Raw genomic sequence first — 20,942 nt, 5'->3', positions numbered from 1 at the left:
TCAGCCTTGGTGAGTGGAAGTCCATGTTGCTGAGTCCATACATAACTTCCATACCTACCACCATGCCCACTTTGCTCATGAGCCTGTTGGGCAATGGCAAGAGTGGCTAAGGAAAGAGGATGACTTTTATCTACTGGATGGATCATTTTATCCACTTGATTATTAAAACCTTCCTCTGCAAAAGTTGCCGACTGGTGAGTATTCATATGGGACAAAAATATCTTCAAGTTCTTTGCCCACTCAGAAAGGTCTATCCACATACCTCTTCCTCAGACCAGTTTTCCAATCATGATCCTTCCATCCCCGACCATCCAGCCAGACCATTAGCAAAAGCTAATGAGTCAGTATACAAACACACCTCTGGTCAGTTCTGTTTCCAAGCATAATAAACGACCAGGTACACTGCTCAAAGTTCTGCCCACTGGGAGGATTTCCCCACATCAGTGTCCTTTAAGGACAATCTGGAATGGACTTGTAGTGCTACAGCTGTCTACTTCTAGGTGGTCCCTGTGTATCATGCAGAACCATCCATAAACCAGGCCTGAGTTTTCTCTTCCTCAGTCAACTGATTGTAAGGAACTTCTCAAGAGGCCTTTGCTCTGGTCTGGGAAGCAGAAGCTATTGTGGCAGGAGTGGGGGCTGTAGCATTTGTGATACTTCCTCCTGTAACTTACTTGTGCCTTCAGGACCTGCTTGAGCCCTATCTCTAATATACCATTTCCATTTTATGATGGAGTGCAGCTGTGCACTTCCAATTTTATGACTTGGAGGGTCAGACAACACCCTGCTCATGATAGATAACTCAGGTCTCATGATAACTTGGTAGCCCAAGGTTAAGCATTCAGTCTCTATAAGGCCCAGCAGCAGGCTAAAGGCTGTTTTTCAAAAGAAGAGTAGTTAAATCCTAAGGGTCTGTGATGTGATTCTATTATATGCGCCTGCCAAAGGCTTCAGACAGCATCCCTGTTTGGCACTGACATTTCCAACACCATTGGATCTGCTGGGTCACATGCCCAAGTGACAGAGCAGTTGCTCAGCAGCCTGGACCTGTCACTGAGCCTCCTCTTGCTCTGGTCCCACTCAAAACTAGAAGCTTTTTTGGTCACTCAGTAAATAGGCCAGAGTAGCATGTCCAAATGAGGAATATGTTGTCTCTAATATCCAGAGAGGTCAAGTAGGCTTTTTGCCTTTCTTGTTGTAGGATGGGCCAGCTGTAACAGCTTATCTTTCACCTTAGAAAAGATATCTTGATATGACCCACACCCCTGGATTTCTAGAAATTTCACTGAGTTATACAGTCCCAAAGTCTGGTTTTCCTTCTGGTGACATATATGACTCTAAACTTCCCCTATCAATCATATTCATACACAGTTTAGTGCTATTTTAATTATAATCATAATAATGTGCACCATCATCTCTATTTGTTTCCACTCATTTCAGTTCAACCTCGTTAAGCGTTCTGTATGTCTTAAGGAACTGCTCCCCATTCTCTAGCCTCTTTTTATCTCCTGGTAGCCTCTATTCTAGATTCTGTGTCTGTTAATTTATATATTATAATTAGTTCACATTAACGAGACCATAAATATTTGACCTTTTGCGTCTGACTTATTTTAGTCAGCATAATGTCTTCAAGGTTCATCCTTGTTGCATGCTTTTTAAGAGTTTTATAGTTTGAGCTCATTCATTGAGGTCTAAGATCCATTTTGAATAAAGTTTTCATGTACTTTGAGGAAGGGGTCACACTTCCTCCTTTTGCATTTTATCCATTTGTCGTAGCATCATTTGTTGAAAGAACTGTTCTTTCTCCATTGCATTCCATTGGCATCCTTTGTCAAAAATCAATTGACCATAAATGGAAGAGTTTATTTCTGGACTCTTAATTCTTTTCCATTGATCTATATGACTATCCTTCTGCCAGTACTACATCATCTTGATTACTGCAGATTTGTAGTAAATTTTGAAATTGGATAGTTGAATCTTTCAGCTTTGTTCTTTTTCAGTATTGTTTTGTTTATTCTGAGTTGCTTGCTTCTCAGTATGAACCTTAGAATCAATTTGTCTATTTCCACAAAGAAGCTAGCTGAAACTTTGATTGGAATTGTGTTGAATCTGTTCTGGGAATATTGCCATCTTAATATTAACAGTATTGTCTTCTGATCCATTTATGAACTGATTTTCTCTTTTTATTGTGTTATGCATAGGGATTCAGATGGGACCTGGTGGGAAATTTTTATCTGTTGACCCCCCTGTACACTAATTTTAATGATTTCACGTACAAATCACAAATGGAATATTTCACTATGTGGAGTTACCTTATTTGCGTTATCTCAAGTGCCAATTAAATTTGTGAACTTCTCTGGGGCAGAATACATCCTTACTTTTGTATTACTCAGAGTTCATGTCTTAGTTGTTTTTTTATTAAATTTACTTATTAATTAAAAAAATAAAATAAAACACCATACATAATCAGTAATTCACAATATCATCACTTAGTTGCATATTCATCATTTCTTAGAACATTTGCATTAATTCAGAAAAAGAAATAAAAAGACAATAGAAAAAGAAATAAAACGAATACAGGAAAGAGAAAAAAAAAAGATTATACCTACCATACCCCTTACCCCTTGCTTTCATTGATCACTAGCATTTAAACTAAATTTATTTTAGCATTTGTTCCCCCTATTATTTATTTTTATTCCATATGTTCTACTCCTTTGTTGACAAGGTAGATAAAAGGAGCATCAGACACAAGGTTTTCACAGTCATACAGTCACACTGATTGTGACAACTGTATCATTATTCAATCATCTTCAAGAAACATGGCTACTGGAACACAGCTCTACATTTTCAGGCAGTTCCCTCCAGCCTCTCCATTACATCTTGAATAACAAGATGATATCTACTTGATGTATAATAATAACCTCCAGGATAACCTCTGGACTCTGGAATCTCTCAGCCATTGACACTTTGTCTCATGTCCCTCTTCCCCCTTTTGGTCGAGAAGGTTTTCTCAATCCCTTGATGCTGAGTCTCTTTTCATTCCAAGATCTCTGTCCCACGTTGCCAGGAAGGTCCACATCCCTGGAAGTCATGTCCCACGTAGAGAGGGGTAGGGTGGTGAGACTGCGTTGTGTTGGCTGGAGAGAGGGACCACATCTGAGCAACAAAAGAGGCTCTTTTGGGGGTGACTCTTAGGCCTAAATTTTAAGTAGACTTTACCTACCCTTTGCAAGGTTAAGTTTCATATGAACAGACCCCAAGACTGGGGGCTCTGCCTATAGCTTTGGTTGTCCACACTGCTTGTGAGAATATCAAGAATTCAACTTGGGGAAGTTGAATTTCTCCCCGTTCTCACCACTCCCTGAAGGGGGCTTTGCAGATACTTTTCCGCTCACTGATCGAATCACTCTGGGATTCATCGGGTCATCACTCTGGACAAACCAGCAAAATCTCATGTCCTACCTGAGATTCGAAGTATTTATGGCATTCAATCAAACTATCTACATAAGTTATATTAGGAAATGCACTAGTCAAAATATAAATTTTGTAACAAATAAGCATTTTTTGCTTTAGTCTTACACAGAGGGTGACATTTTAAAATATTAATTACCATCTATTTTTAGTACCCTGCAATAATGACATTCCTTTGTTCTTCCTCATGCAAAAACATTTTTAATATTGTACGTTGTACATTTCACTATTACTATACACTCTAGACATTCCTAGATTATACCATCTCAATCTTTAACATTTGTCTTTCTTTCTGATTTCATTTATGTCCCCAGCCCTCCTCCCTCTATCATTCTCACATGCAGCTTCATTCAGTGTTTTAATTAACTATTTAATTAAAAAATAGTTAATTAAAAATTAGCTATTTTAATTAACTATTACAGTTAGGTAGTATTGTGCTGTCCATTTCTGAGTTTTTGTATCCAGTGCTGTTGCACAGTCTGTATCCCTTCAGCTCCAATTACCCAATATCTTACCCTGTTTCTATCTCCTGATGGTCTCTGTTACGAACAAAATATTCCAAGATTGTTCACTAATGTCAGTTCATATCAATGAGACCATACAGTATTTGTCCTTTAGTTTTTGGCTGGTCTCACTCAGCATAATGTTCTCAAGGTCCATCCATGTTGTTACATACTTCATAAGTTTATTCTGTATTAAAGCTGCATAATATTCCATCGTATGTATATACCACAGTTTGTTTAGCCACTTGTCTGTTGATGGACATTTTGGCTGTTTCATCTCCTTGCAATTGTAAATAATGCTGCTATAAACATTGGTGTGCAAATGTCCATTTGTGTCTTTGCCCTTATGTCCTCTGAGTAGATACCTAGCAATGGTATTGCTGGGTCCTATGGCAATTCTATATTCAGCTTTTTGAGGAACCACCAAACTGCCTTCCACAGTGGTTGCACCGTTTGACATTCCCACCAACAGTGAATAAGTGTGCCTCTTTCTCCACATACTCTCAGGCACATGTCATTTTCTGTTTTGTTGATAATGGCCATTCTGGTGGGTGTGAGATGATATCTCATTGTGGTTTTGATTTGCATTTCTCTAATGGCCAGGGACGTTGAACATCTCTTCATGTGCCTTTTGGCCATTTGTATTTCCTCTTCTGAGAGTTGTCTGTTCAAGTCTTTTTCCCATTTTGTAATTGGGTTGGCTGTCTTTTTGTTGTTGAGTTGAACAATCTCTCTTTATAAATTCTGGATACTAGACCTTTATCTGATATGTCGTTTCCAAATATTGTCTCCCATTGTGTAGGCTATCTTTCTACTTTCTTGATGAAGTTCTTTGATCCACAAAAGTGTTTGATTTGAGGAGTTCCCATTTCTTTCTTTCTTTCTTCAGTGCTCTTGCTTTAGGTGTAAGGTCTATAAAACTGCCTCCAATTATAAGATTTATAAGATATTTCCCTACATTTTCCTCTAACTGTTTTATGGTCTTAGACTTGATGTTTAGATCTTTGATCCATTTTGAGTTAACTTTTGTATAGGGTGTGAGATACGGGTCCTCTTTCATTCTTTTGCATATGGATATCCAGTTCTCTAGGTATCATTTATTGAAGAGACTGTTCTGTCCCAGGTGAGTTGGCTTGACTGCCTTATCGAAGATCAAATATCCATAGATGAGAGGGTCTATATCTGAACACTCTATTCGATTCCATTGGTCAATATATCTGTCTTTCTGCCAGTACCATGCTGTTTTGATCACTGTGGCTTCATACTATGCCTTAAAGTCAGGCAGCGTGAGACCTCCAGCTTTGGTTTTTTTTCTTCAAGATATTTTTAGCAATTCGGGGTACCCTGCCCTTCCAGATAAATTTGCTTATTGGTTTTTCTATTTCTGAAAAGTAAGTTGTTGGGATTTTTTTTTTTTTAATTAACGGAAAGAAAAAAAAAGAAATTAACACAGCATTTAGAAATCATACCATTCTACATATGCACTCAGTAATTCTTAACATCATCACATAGATGCAGTTGTTGGGATTTTGATTGGTATTGTGTTGAATCTGTAAATCAATTTAGGTAGAATTGACATCTTAACTATATTTAGTCTTCCAATCCATGAACATGGTATGCCCTTCCATCTATTTAGGTCTTCTATGATTTCTTTTAACAGTTTCTTTTTTTTTTTTTTTTTTTTTTAAAGAGAGAGGGAGGAAGGGAAGGAAAGACAGAGAAGGAAGGAAGGAAGGAAGAAAGGGAAACATTTTTAAACATTTTCTTGTTTTATTATATTTTGTTTGTTTGTTTGTTTTTTACATGGGCTGGGGCCGGGAATCGAACCGGGGTCCTCCGGCACGGCAGGCAAGCACTCTTGCCCGCTGAGCCACCGCGGCCCGCCCCTTTAACAGTTTCTTGTAGTTTTCTTTGTATAGGTCTTTTGTATCCTTAGTTAAATTTATTCCTAAGTATTTTATTCTTTTAGTTGCAATTGTGAATGGAATTCGTTTCTTGATTTCCCCCCAGATTGTTCATTACTAGTGTATAGAAACACTACAGGTTTTTGAATGTTGATCTTGTAACCTGCCACTTTGCTGTACTTGTTCATTAGCTCTAGTAGTTTTGCTGTGGATTTTTCAGGGTTTTCGACATATAGTATCATATCATCTGCAAACACTGATAGTTTCACTTCTTCCTTTCCAATTTTGATGCCTTGTGTTTCTTTTTCTTGTCTAATTGCCCTGGCTAGAACTTCCAACACAATGTTGAATAACGGTGGTGATAGTGGACATCCTTGTCTTGTTCTGGATCTTAGGGGGAAAGTTTTCAGTTTTTCCCCATTGAAGACGATATTACCTCTGGGTTTTTTCATATATTCCATTTATCATTTTAAGGAAATTCCCTTGTATTCCTATCCTTTGAAGTGTTTTCAAGAGGAAAGAATGTTGAATTTTGTCATATGCCTTCTCTGCATCAATTGAGATGATCATGTGATTTTTCTGCTTTGATTTGTTGATATGGTGTATTACATTAATTGATTTTCTTATGTTGAACCATCCTTGCATACCTGGGATGAATCCTACTGGGTCATGATATATAATTCTTTTAATGTGTTGCTGGATTCGATTTGCTAGAATTTTGTTGAGGATTTTTGCATCTATATTCACTAGAGAGAATGGTCTGTGTTTTTCTTTTTTTGTAATATCTTTGCATGGTTTTGGTATGAGGGTGATGTTGGCTTCATAGAATGAATTAGGTAGCTTTTCCTCCACTTCAATTTTTTTGAAGAGTTTGAGCAGGATTGGTACTAATTCTTTCTGGAATGTTTGGTAGAGTTCATATGTGAAGCTGTCTGGTCCTGGACTTTTCTTTTTGGGAAGCTTTTTAATGACTGATTCAATTTCTTTACTTGTGATTGGTTTGTTGAGGTTATCTATTTTATCTTAAGTCAAAGTTGGTTGTTCATGCCTTTCTAGGAAGTTGTCCATTTCATCTACATTGTGGTATTTATTGGTATAAAGTTGTTCATAGTATCCTGTTATTACCTCCTTTATTTCTGTGGTGTCAGTGGTTATGTCTCCTCTTCCTTATTTATTTATTTATTTATTTGCTCCTCTCTCTTCTTCTTTTTGTCAGTCTTGCTAAGGGCCCATCAATCTTATTGATTTTCTCATAGAACCAACTTCTGGTTTTATTGATTTTCTCAATTGTTTTCATGTTCTCAATGTCATTTATTTCTGCTCTGATCTTTGTTGTTTCTTTCCTTTTGCTTGCTTTGGGGTTAGTTTGCTGTTCTTTCTCCAGTTTTTCCAAGTGGACAGTTAATTCCTGTATTTTTGCCCTTTCTTCTTTTTTGATATAGGCATTTAGGGCTATAAATTTCCCTCATAGCACTGCCTTTGCTGCATCCTGTAAGTTTTGATATGTTGTGTTTTCATTTTCATTTGCCTCGAGATATTTACTGATTTCCCTTGTAATTTCTTCCTTGACCCACTGTTTGTTTAAGAGTGTGTTGTTGAGCCTCCACGTATTTGTGAATTTTCTGGCTCTCTGCCTATTATTGAGTTCCAACTTTATTCCCTTATGATCTGAGAAAGTGTTTTGTATGATTTCAATCTGTTTAAATTTGTTGAGACTTGCTTTGTGACCCAGCATGTGGTCTATCTTTGAGAATGATCCATGAGCACTTGAGAAAAATGTGTATCTTGCTGTTGCGGGATGTAATGTCCTATAAATTCCTGTTAAGTCTAGCTCATTTATTGTAATATTCAAATTCTCTGTTTCTTTATTGATCCTCTGCCTAGATGTTCTGTCCATTGATGAGAGTGGGGAAATGAAGTCTCCAACTATTATGGTAGATGTGTCTATTTCCCTTTTCAGTGTTTGCCTCATGTATTTTGGGGCATTCTGGTTCGGTGCATAAATATTTATGATTATTATGTCTTCATGTTGAATTGTTCCTTTTATTAGTACATAGTATCCTTCTTTGTCTCTTTTAACTGTTTTACATTTGAAGTCTAAATTGTTGTATATTAGTATAGCTACTCCTGCTCTTTTCTGATTGTTATTTGCATGAAATATCTTTTCCCAACCTTTCACTTTCAACCTATGTTTATCTTTGGGTCTAAGATGTGTTTCCTGTAGACAGCATATAGAAACATCCTGTTTTTTAATCCATTCTGCCAGTCTATGTCTTTTGATTGGGGAGTTCAACCATTAACATTTAGTGTTATTACTGTTTGGGTAGTACTTTCCTCTACCATTTTGCCTTTTGTATTTTATATATCATATCTAATTTTCATTCTTTCTACCATGTTCTCCACACCCCTCTCTTCTGTCTTTTCGTATCTGTCTCTAGTGCTCCCTTTAGTATTTCTTGCAGAGCTGATCTCTTGGTCACAAATTCTCTCAGTGATTTTCTGATTGAAAATGTTTTAATTTCTCCCTCATTTTTGAAGGACAATTTTTCTGGGTATAGAATTCTTGGTTGGCAATTTTTCTCTTTTAGTAGTTTAAATATATCATCCCACTGTCTTCTTGTCTCCATGGTTTCTGCTGAGAAATCTACACATAGTCTTATTGGGTTTCCCTTGTATGTGATGGATTGCTTTTCTCTTGCTGCTTTCAAGATCCTCTCTTTCTCTTTGACCTCTGACATTCTGACTAGTAAGTGTCTTGGAGATCGTCTATTTGGATCTATTCTTTTTGGGGTATGATGCACTTCTTTGATCTTTAATTTTAGGTCTTTCCTTAGAGTTGGGAAATTTTCAGGTATAATTTCTTCCATTAGTTTCTTTTCCCTTCTCTTCTCCTTCTGGGACATCCACAACACGTATATTTGTGCGCTTCATATTATAATTTAGTTCCCTGAGTCCCTGCTCATATTTTTCCATTTTTCCCCTATAGTTTCTGTATCTTGTCGGATTTCAGATGTTCCGTCCTCTAGTTCACTAATCGTAACCTCTGTCTCTTGAAATCTACCATTGTAGGTTTCCATTGTCGTTTTTCATCTCTTCTATTGTACCTTTCATCCACATAAATTCCGTGATTTGTTTTTTTAGACTTTCCATTTCTTCTTTTTGTTCATTCCTTGCCTTCTTCATATCCTCCCTCAATTCATTGGTTTGGTTTTTGATGAGGTTTTCCATGTCTGTTTGTACATTCTGAATTAGTTGTTTCAGCTCTTCTATCTCATTTGAACTATTGGTTTGCTCCTTTGACTGGGCCATATCTTCAATTTTCCTGGTGTGATTTGTTATTTTTTGCTGCCATCTAGACATTTAATTACCTTAATTAGTTTATTCTGGAGATTGCTTTCACTTCTCTTACCTAGGGTTTTCTTGCTAGATGAATTTGTTTTCTATCTGTTCTTTGACCTTCAGTTCAGCCTTTTCCGTACCTCTAGCTTAGGTTTTGTTTAACAGAGGATAATTTTTCAGTTCTTGTTTTCTTGTTTCTTGCCCTGCTTGTATGGTGCCCTTTCTCTCCCCACCCTTAGGAGCGTCTACGTAGGTATTATAGACTCCAACCGGGTTTTCTCGGACTAAACTGACCTCCTCTCAGGGGGAGGGAGTCACCTGTGTCAGTTTTCCCTGAGGGTGAGTCCCAGCAGGTTAAAAGATTTTCCTGTGAAGTCTCTGTGCTCTGTTGTTCTTATCCTGCCCAGTATGTGGCACGTCTGCCTGCGGGTCGCACCAGCAAAAGATGTTGCAGCACTTTTAACTTTGGAAGACTCTCCCTGCTGGGGGCATGGTGGAGACGGAGGAGAGGTTGTAGGCTGTTTTTAATGGCTTAAAATTGCCAAGCTCTGGAGTCTGAATTCCTTGAGAGAGAGATTCCACCTGAGTTGGGCTTCACCCCTCCCCTGGGGAATGTATAGGTGGGAGACAGCACTGAAAGCAGCCCATTTCTGCCTATGCCTGGGGCAGTTGCAGCCTCAGAAATCCTGCCTCTGAATCCAGAGGCTGCCAAGTCTCCGTAGAGATACAGCCACTAAAGCCTCTGTTTCCTCCCCTTTCCTCTTTTTCCGTGAGCCCAATGAGCGAACTCCGCCTTGACCAGTTTTAGAGTCTCTTTCCTTTCCCTCTGGGAAGCCGCCTGTGTGTGTGTGTGTGTGTGTGGGGGGGGGGGGTGGCGCTGGGTGACGGCCGCCGTGGCTTGGGAAACTCACGGTTTTGGGGAGGCTTGCAGCTGGTCCAGACTGGGGTACGCTGTGTGTCCGGTCAGTGACATGGCTCCGGGAGCTGTTATGTACTGTTTCTGGTTATTTAGTAGTTGTTCTGGAGGACGAACTAAAACGTGCACTTTGCTAAGCCGCCATTTTTTTTTTTGTATACTCTGTTGTGGGGGTCACATTTCACTCTTTTTCCGTGTGACTATCCCCTAATTGCAGGACCATCTGTTGAATTCTTTTTTTGGGGGGGAAGTGCATGAGCTGGGAATCAAACTGGGGTCTCTCCCATGATAGGTGAGAATGCTATCCCTGAACTACCTTTGTACCCTGTCATATCATATTTTTTTATGAAAAACTTTTTTTTTTGTCATAAACAGTCACCAGGAATCGAATCTCTGTCTCCAGCATGGCAGGCAAGAATTCTGCCACTGAGGCACTGTTGCACTGCCTGTTACACTGCCCAGAAAAACATTTTTTGATTGGTTTTTGGATGCTAATTATAAAAGAGAGTATTAGTGATACTGTGAAATCACCACTCAGAACAAATGGTTATTTGCCAGTTATGACCTTGCGCATCTTTCAAATCTTTTAATTCATTTATATTTATAGTGTCCTTCAAAGGAAAGAGAAGTATAGACCGTTTTGTTTTAGATCAAGAATAATATGTTTTAAAAATTTATTTTAGGTACCAAATCTGATTCCAGTTTTGATGTTCAAATTGGGACGCCCACTGGAGCCTGTACTATACAATGATATCTTGTATACTTTACCTACTCTTGGTGCTCACAAGGTTAGTATGTTAATAAGTTTATTTAGAAGAGAAAAGAGAGTTAAGATTAAGCCATTGAACTCTGTTTAGTATCATGAAATTTTCAGCTGTTAATTTTGCAGTGATCACTGCTTCCCTTTTGATATACGTTTTTTAGCTGGTAAGGTCTGAAGGCAAAATAATTTCTTATAATATTTAAGAATTAGTTCTTCTAAAATACTTAATATCCAAGTTTTCTCATTAACTATTATCTCAGATTGGGTGCTTATATCACTATGATTGCTACCTAGCCCCTCTAAAGCTGCGCACCATTCTTTCAAAAAATGAATAAAACTGCAATAAGTTTCCGTTTCAGTCTACATTTTATAATGATAGGTTTTATTTATTTTTATTTTTATTTTTTTGCGGGCGCAGGCTCCAGGAATCGAATCTGGGTCTCCAGCATGGCAGGCGAGAACTCTGCCACTGAGCCCCTGTTGCCCACCTTATAATAATAGGTTTTAAATGCTTTTGGTAGCCTCAGGTTGTCTGTGTTTACATTTATGAAACCAAAATTTCTTCAATATTTTCTAGGCATGCATAGGACAAATTCTACGAGTAATTCAACTGCTTGGAACCACCCCACAACTAAGAGCTGTTACTTTGCGCTTGTTGACATCTTTGTGGGAAAAGCAGGTAAGCTCAGCTATATATTTGTTTTAAACATGTTTCTTTCACTAAAGAAAATTAATTTCTTCATTATGCCTGACAGTGCTTTGATCTAGTGGTATTAGTAAGTAGCATCAATGATTGCATTGACGTGTTTTGACTTATTTGTTGTGCTTTTGAGCTGTAATGCAGTCAGTTGTGATTGACTCTCAGGGAGAGATGAGAATATATATAATCTGATTTCCTTATTTCTGAAATTTTTCTTTCCGTATGTGTGAGAAAGTGATAGAAATGTAGTTATAAGTGATTAGAACCTTTGTAATTAAGGCGAGATTTAGCTATTTCTTCTTGTTTTATGAAACTAACAGTGTGTTGGTCTGTAAGAAAATCCCTAGTAATCACAACAGTATTCTTCTTTGCTGATTAGAAGACATACATTATAGTTTGCAATGCAAATGCAGGACTTGGAGGTGAAAATGCTTCATAAGAGTAGGTAATAAATATTCATCTCAAGTTGGGAAATTACCTTTTTGTACATGTGAAATTGCTTTCTTAGGATCGTGTATATCCGGAACTGCAACGTTTCATGGCCATGTCTGATGTACCTTCTCTGACTGTGGGGAAGGAGGTCCAGTGGGAGAAACTGATTGCTAAAGCAGCATCAATCCGAGATATATGTAAGCAGAGGTGAGATGTGTTTAACCCTTTGAAAGGTATATTGTGATGTTATTTTGGGTTTAATTTTTTTGTTTCTAGCAAAAAGTTGGTAAAAATAGTCTCAAGGAATGGAAACTTATAAGAACTGAGATGAACTTAGACCCAGTATTCTGGGTGATAATTGAACTTAGACCCAGTTTCTGGTTGATAATTGACATGTAGTGGATAGAGACTGGCATAGGATGTTTGAGTAAGAATAAACTATTTTTCAAGTCACGTTGTTTGATTATAAAAGAAGTGTTGCACAATACTTTCAGAAGAAAATATGGCTTTATGTTTTGTATCTAGTCTTGTATCTTGGCTTATAGAATTTTTATTTCCTTTTCTGGGTGTATAATTTAATTGCTAGATAATAATTTAATTTGGAGTGGTAATTAAATCCCTAAAATCTAAGCAGTAGATTATCGTGATAAGCTGTTCTCTCTTATGTTCTCCCTATTTTATGCTTTATTTTTATAAGGCATTTTAATAAAGAAGGCCTTATTTGTGACTCATTACATGAAAGCTTTAAAAATTATCACAGAGGAGATGATATAAAATTCCCATATTTTCTCTAAACTATTTTTAGGAAGACATGAAGATATTAGGGAGATTAGAATCATTTCCCTAATGTAATTTAAATTATAGATTAATAAATAAGCAGGAGGTCATAAGACTACAGGAGGTTATAAGACTGACAGTACTACCTTGCCAGAGTTTTTTTTTTCTTGCATAGAGCAAAGTAAAAGTGTATAGAGAGATGTTAGATTTGATGCAATGTATTTGAAATTTGTTGATTGGGCTTTGAACACTTTCTGGGAGCATCATTCTCACTTTTGTCATTGACAACAGTGTGAATGGTACTTCCTGCAGTTGTGCAGTGTGTTGGCCCAGATAATTATAGCATGGATGATTCCTATTTCAAGTAAATTTTTGGATAAGGGTATATGCATGTCTAAGCCTCTGCTGTAATGCCTTTTTTCTAAGCTTTCAGCAGTACAAAAACCCCCTCAGTGTAAAAGGTACACATAAGTGACCCAAGACTCAGAGTTTGCATTCTTCTGTGGTGTTGGCATGGAAGAAATTTTAGAGAAAATAGGGTTATTAATTAACATTCTTATATTACTTATTTAAAGTGAACCTTAACTTTAATATACATTCCCAAGTTTAAGTATTAGAACAGATCAGAATACTGGTCTATTTGTAATTTATTCAATGTTCCTTTCAGTTGTCACGTCAAGATCTTTTGAATTTTTCCAGTTACAGAAAATTATTTTTATTGGTGCAGTAGTGAAACAGTAGTCTCTGTTAAGCAAATTTGGCTAATTGCCATTTGTTAATTAGAGAAAAATACTATATCATTAAGGGGTAACAAGCAATGTAGAAGATGGGCCAGAGCATTTCTTTTTGAAGTTAAAGGTGTCTTGGGGGTAGCACAAGTAAATTTATGTGGAATAGAGAGGAGAGGAACAGGTCAAAGATGAATGAGTGAATCTGGCACAGTGGCTGGCATTGGTTAGATGCTCAGTCAATTATGTCTTATTAATTATTATTTTTATCATCGTCATCCTTATCATTACCATCATTGTTATGATAAATGTAACCACATAAGAAATCATAGTTGAGATGGGCAATGGTGAATCGAATTGCCCACCTCAACTCTCTTCTGAGCTCTCTTCTGCCATGCCAGAGACCTGAGTTTGATTTCTGGTGCCTGCCCATGCAAAAAAAAATAAAAAGAGAGAGAGAAGTCATAGCTGTTAATATCACTACTACCATAAACCATCTTCTGATCCTAAATCCCTGTTTTTACAGTCAGAGCCATCATCAGGCAGCAATAGCACCATTTCTATGATAATTTCAGTAGGGCAAGTCGTTACACCATTATTATAGACTTTAGTTTTTTTCTTATTTTAGACAATAGTATTTGTGATTTACGGGGAATAAAGTTTATTTAAAAAGTTCCTCTTGTTATAATATTTCTACATCAAAAGTGAGCATAAAATTATAGGAAAAATCATTACAATGCAAATTTTTGAAGAAAAAATATGACATCAGTATTTGATGGCAACATGTAATAGGCATGAAAGTAAAAAAAACAAACATCAATGCTTTTTTTTTCTTCAGACAAAAGAACCAGGATGGTAATAATTCTTTAGCTTTAATTTTCTTTTTCAACTGTTATTTCTTAAAGGCCATATCAGCATGGTGCAGATATGTTGGCAGCTATTTCTCAGGTGTTGAACGAATGTACCAAATCTGATCAAGCTACTCCAGCAGCCTTGGTGTTACAGGGTCTTCATGCACTTTGCCAAGCCGAGGTAGGCGTTTTTGAGTAGTTATGGATAATTCTGAAGAAAATATTTTACAAGTCATAGTGATTACAAGGGTGGAAGATTAGATTCAAATAATTGCAAGTTTGAACATTCATCCCAGAGATTTTTGCTTGACAGAGTGAAGACCTACTTTACAAGGTCTTTCTAATCATGTGATCATGTAGACTTTTCCTTGAGACTATAGAAAACCAGATTTCAGGCTTTCTTTGTTCATATTTATTTTTATTAAGTTATAAAGGAAATTTATGCTTATGGGAGAAGTCTTGAGTGTATTTGTTCTCAGTTTCATGATTGGAGAGCCTTAGAAGCAGATGAGGTAGGGGTGTTGATATGAGCCAGAAGCATTTTTATCACCATCAAAAATTATTCTTGGTTTGAAGACTGGCAAAGTATCTTTTCTCTCTTACAGATCAGATTGGGTAGTATGGGTAAATAAACTTCTAAATAGGTTTCTGAACTTTAGACTGCTTTCAGAATTAAACAGCAATTTGGGTAAGTGTGTTAATTACGTCAAAGAGCATTCATTTGACCAAAATATTTGTCACAGTGAGCAGACATATATAATAGTATTTCTTAAGTAATGAGAATGATTTGAAGAACTAAATAAAATTCTTTTATCTTAAGATGATGGCTAATTATGGTTAATAACGATAAGTATTTCATATAATGATGCAATCACTTACTGTATCGTGTGCTCATGTCCATGCATTAAGCACTTTTTAAAAATGTTTTTTATTTGATGTTAAGTACTTTTCATGTCTGTTCTTCAACAATTCTGCAGTATAGGTTTTTTTTATTTTTTACGTTTTAAAAATGAAAAGTGGACCAGTGAGAGAGGTTAGATATCTTACTTAGGATCTTGGTTTGAGAATAAACTCATGTTCTTTTGGGCATACACTTATAAAGAAGTGAACATCATCATTGTTGAGGAACTGATGTGTGCTTTTGGCAGTCCTTTCAGATCATGTGCCAGTATTTGGAAAACTGCTTAGAACTTCACGGCAGAGCGCTATTATAGTAGGGAAATGCTACACATAAAAACTTTTGTTTTTATTGCTTTAATCAGTCATCGTGAATTGAAAAGTGTCACTTTAATAATTATATTACTTTCATGATAAATAATTCTAAATCTTATTTTAAACCAGTTTTTAATGGAAACTTTGAAAGAAGAAAGAATTCTATCTTTTCACATCTTAAATGTGACCATTGTTACTTATAGTATTTCCTTTCCATTATTTTTCCAAAACAGGGATCAACTCATTTCTATTATTAATTTTTTCTCACTAGCAAATAATAATTTTGTGTTATTGTTTCTATAATTCCATTGTTTTCTCCACCTACCCTTAGCTGTTATTGTAAGGCTCTATAGTCTGTAAAATGCTTAATAATTCATAAGAAGTACTCTGAGTATAGCATTGACTTTTCTCATTTCATTTCTTTAAACTTTATCATGAACTCTGGTTAGTACTGGAGGTACGAAAAATGGTGCTTGATGTTGTAGAAAGCATAATGAACTTTGTTCTTAGGCAGTTGTGGGACTATATCTGATATATACCAGTTATTAGCTATGTGTCTTGACTAATTTATTTAACCTTTCTGAGTCTTCATTTCTTCAGATGAGGATAAAATGAGATTACACATAGAAAAGACCTAGCATAATATCTCATAGGTGTTATCTAAATGTTAAACTTCCTCCTGACAAATTGGTACACATACAGTTGGTGCCATCAAAGAGGTTCTAAAAGGTACTTTGGTCTCTCCCCTAAAGCTTACATAATATATGATAGTGACTGAATTTCTTCCTCCAAATTTGGAGTGAAAGCAATTGCTATTTCTCTGTATATTTATAGGAGTAATGTTTGGGATTATTGAATGCTTAGTTCTAAATCCCTTCCTCCAATCCATACTACACACAAAGGCAATTTTGAGGTCAGCTGTTATATACTACCTTACTTCTTATGTAATAATCCTCTAAAGGAATTGAAACATCATGTCTAGGTATTTTATTTAACAAAGCCTATCTATTATTTTGATTCCTCAATATTCCTTTGTTTGCTTGGTTAAATGCATTTCTCTTCCATCTTATGTCCACTACCCTGACTCGCTGTTTCTCTTTTAACTTTACAAAATCCAAATCTCCTATAATATTTTTAACAAAACTCACTTTTAAGAAAGTTCAACTGAAATATTGCAAATGGAATAAGAATTTAATATATTGTCCTTCTAACAGTAGCTGTTAGCCCCCTTTGATCATTTTTGTAACAAATTGGGCATTAATAAATAAAATAATTTCAACTATCATTTAGCTTCACTTTTTTAAATAAATAATGCTTCTTTGTTTCTTTTCTTTTTTTTTTTTTTTTTTAATTTTTATTTTACATGGACAGGCACCAGGAATTGAACCTGGGTCCTCTGGCATGGCAGGCAAGCATTCTTGCCTGCTGAGCCACCGTGGCCCACCCAATAATGCTTATTTCTTAATTGCTTATTTTACATTTGTCTTTTTTGTCTGGAGGATAAATCTGCTATTGCTGGAGGTGATTAAGTGCTGTTTGCAGTGTATTCTTTGTAGATATCATAAATGTCCTGAGTTGTGGTATTTGTTGAAACTGCATCACTGTTTATTTTGATAATAAAAAATGTTCTTTTTTTATGTTTAGTAATGAAAAGCTTTATATTCACCTATATAAATAGAAATTATTTATTCTTATTTGATGAGCCTTCATGGTAGTGATCTATCTTTATATTTTATTTGCTTTCCATGCTTTTTGTGTATGTTCATTAATTTTGTGAAGATGCTGCTATGTCCTGTGATGTGTGTTAAAAGTTGTAAAATACACTCAATACAGCCAGTTTTGCAGGCCACGTTTATTAATTTTGGACTAATCTTTTGGTTTTGGGCCAGTATGTTGTCTGTGGCAGCTAACTTGCATTCTATGAGATCGTTTATTCTGTTTTCTAATTGATATCATGTGTGAAGCGTTGATGGCAGCCAAGAGTTCAAGAATAAAAATATTCAGAATAGATATAGATCTTTTTCTAGCAGCTGTTGGTAGTGATTTCTCCATCCATTGTTCTTCAGATCTTTAACTAGCAAATATAATTAGGACTATAGAAAAACAGCCTAAAACAGTGAAAAGAGTAATGAGGATAAGTGAACAAACTGAGTAACCCTTACTTTAAGACAACAACTCAGTTGGAATGCCATCTAAAATTAGATTTTGAAGAGCTTTCCCTTCCTTGCTCTGTATAATAAGTGGAACTCTTTTTCTTAAGGTTGATAAGGATTCTTTTTCTTTCAGTTTTGAAAGTCATAATCACGAAATTAATTTTCCCCTTTGTAGGGTCATATTAAGTCTACAATTTTTGCTGTTTAACCATTTATCATACTCACCAATAAAAGAGAAAAAGAATGAATTCCATGTAAATGCTGACTCTGTCAAGGTGGATATTATATTTTCAATATAGGTTTCTTTGGTGTTGCTCTGCTGAACAATAAAATGGAGAAAGTTCTGAGAATCTTGATTGAATGTAAAGATGAAGCGGTTTGGAATCGGAAAAGAAAAACATTCTTTACTTAACACTTTGGTATATTAACTTGAAACTCACAAATGTCTTTTTAGCACTGAACTATTTTAAGAAAAATTGCAGTTAATTCTTCTTGGATATCTATGTGTGTTTGGACTTTTGTAATATAGGGATTATTAGGCTTTATTTATGGTGAAGAAACAGAGGTTCTGTCAAATTAAGTAAGTTTCCCAAAATCATATGATTCATATATGGCGGAGAAGGAAAGTAGGCCTAAAATTCTCTTATTTTATGGCTTCCTTCATTTGAAAAAATATGAGCATTGAAAAAAGTGAATTTCTTTATCTTCAAGAGGAGGGTTTTCCATTTTCAAAGGAAAATAATTAATATTCTTGCATTCTCATTTCCTTCCCTTTTTTTCCTCTCCAGCTAACTCATCTCATTGTTTTTTGCCCCCACCCCCAATTTTCCTTCATTTTCTTACTTTTAATACAGAGCTACAGCTCTGAGAAGCAATACTGTCTGTTTTTTACAAACAGCTTTATTGAGATGGAATTCAATAACATAAAATTCACCCATTTAAAAGTATGCAATTCATTGTTTTTTCATATATTCGTTTATGCTATCATCATTACAGTCAATTTTAGAACATTATCATTACCCCCAGAAGGACCCCTTACCCTTTTTCATTACCTTCTAATTCCTCCATCCTGGTAGCCTTAGGCAACCACTAATCTACTTTTTGTGTCTATGGTTTTGCCTTTTCTGGGTATTTCATTTAAATGGAATCATATCATATGTGTCTTTTGGTGCCTGCTTCTTTCACTCAGCATAATGTTTTCAAGGTTCAACCATGTTGTGACATGTATCAGTTCTTCATTTCTTTTTTTTTTTTTGCATGGGCAGGCACTAGGAAACAAATCCAGGTCTCCGCCATGGCAGGTGAGAATTCTGCTTGCTGAGCCACCATGGCCCGCCCTCTTCATTTCTTCTTATTGCCATGATATTAATATACCATATTTTATTAATTCATCAGTTAGTATACATTTGGGTTGTTTTCACTTTTTGGCTGTTATTATTAATGCTGGTATGAACATTCATGTAGAGGTTTTTGTGTGGACGTATTTCTTGGGTATATACCTAGGAATGGAATTTCTGGTTCATATGGTAACTCTGTTTAATTGTTTGAAGATCTACCAGATTGTTTTCCAAAGTAACTGTATTACTCTACATTCTTATCAGTCTGTATCTATCTCTTGCTGTCTCTAAGTAATGCAAATACTCCTAGATAGGCATCACCACTGCAGCATTATTACCTATTATCTTAATTTTCTATATAATGTGTATAGTCATTTATGAATAAGAATACAATAGTATATATTCTGCCTTTTAGGTGGATTGCCAGGAAAGAGGAAAGGGGTGCTAGCCTAGCCAATTGTGTCTAACTTTCTCTGGGGTAATCTACATTTTGGTACAGATTGCCAGCCTTTATCTTAATAGGTGCTATTAAATACTCAAGAACATTCCTGAATGCTTTATTGCTTACCTTATTAAGGATGCTTGTCTTCATAAAAAACCACTAACATTTATTTAGATAGCATTTATACAAATCAGCGTTTGAAAACTTATGGCCTATTTTGATTGTGTATTATTAGAATAATACTTTAAAATTAACTGCTAATGTTAATTAAAAATAGAAATACAGATATCTACCCTCTCTTAATAAGAAAGAAAGACCTTACAGTACCTGGCCTGCTTTCCAGATAATTACTTGGGGTTAAGTAGCAGTTGTCAGCTTCCTTTAGATGAGTGTATGCTCTCTAATTTGCTGCAGTTTCCTTGGCTTCTAGATGTACAGCATCTGTTTGGAGGTTGTGTCCCTTATTTTAGTTTTACAAACAGTATTGTATGTGATCTCAGTTTGTCTTTGTAACAACTCTCTTTTCATCTTCCAAAATCCCTTCTGAAGCATGTGATTATATCCCCCTTTTAAGATTAAAAAAATGACAGGGAGAATTGATATGAATTGCCTAAATTTGTTAACGGAATAACTGGGTCTTAAGCTCAGGTTAAAAAAAAATTATAGTGGCAAGAACTAAAACTATAAAGCTCCTAAAATAAAACAGGAGAATGCCTTTGCAAACCAGGGTTAGGCCAATGGTTTCCAAACCTGGCTTAGAATCACTAGGGAACCTTTAAAATATCCTATACTCAGATTGTACTTCATACCAACTGGGAGCCAGGTGTCAGTATTTTTTAAAGATGCCTAATGAATTCTAATGTGTAGCCAAGTTTGCAAACCATTGAGTTAGGCAAAGATTTTATGAACAGAACACAGTACTGTCTAATATGATAGTCACTGCCCACATGTAACTATTGAGCAGTTAAACTATGACTGATTGAATTTTGAGGTGCTCTAAGTGTAAAATATATGGCAGATTGAAGCCTTAGTACCAAAATAAAAATAAAAATCCCTTGATAAAATTTTAAAAATTTATTGCAAATTAAAATGATAAAATTTTTGATATTGGATTAAATAAGCTTTGGTATTAAAATTAATTTTACCTGCTTTTCACTTTTTAAAAATGTGGTTACTAGAAAATTTTAGATTACAGGTATGGCTCACATTATATTTCCAGATAGCATTAGTATGTATCTTGATTGTAGTGGTAGTTACTTGGGTGTGTGCATTTGTCAAAGTAGATCAGACTATACACATGGCATCTGTGTTTTTTTTGCTATATGTCATTAGACTTCAGTAAAAAACTATGAAAACTACGTTTCTCTGGGCCAATTACTAAAGTTTTTCCTTTGCCATTCCTTATGTCCTATAT

General features: G+C 35.7%; 1 protein-coding gene across 5 annotated transcripts in view; it reads left to right on the top strand.

Annotated features, from left to right (window-relative positions):
• FOCAD (focadhesin) overlaps positions 1–20,942 on the top strand; it is a 415,741-nt gene that overhangs the window by 200,523 nt on the left and 194,276 nt on the right. For all 5 annotated transcript variants that reach the window (XM_077148045.1, XM_077148042.1, XM_077148044.1 and 2 more), the window contains 4 exons: positions 10,817–10,921; positions 11,474–11,575; positions 12,105–12,235; positions 14,439–14,565. In XM_077148045.1, coding sequence (XP_077004160.1) covers positions 10,817–10,921; positions 11,474–11,575; positions 12,105–12,235; positions 14,439–14,565 — 465 coding nt within the window. The remainder of the gene's footprint in view (positions 1–10,816; positions 10,922–11,473; positions 11,576–12,104; positions 12,236–14,438; positions 14,566–20,942) is intronic.

Source organism: Tamandua tetradactyla, chromosome 2 (genome assembly GCF_023851605.1).
Source record: "Tamandua tetradactyla isolate mTamTet1 chromosome 2, mTamTet1.pri, whole genome shotgun sequence".
Classification (NCBI taxonomy): Eukaryota; Metazoa; Chordata; class Mammalia; order Pilosa; family Myrmecophagidae; genus Tamandua; species Tamandua tetradactyla.
Note: the sequence above shows the minus strand (reverse complement) of the source record. Positions and strands in the feature narration are given on the sequence as shown.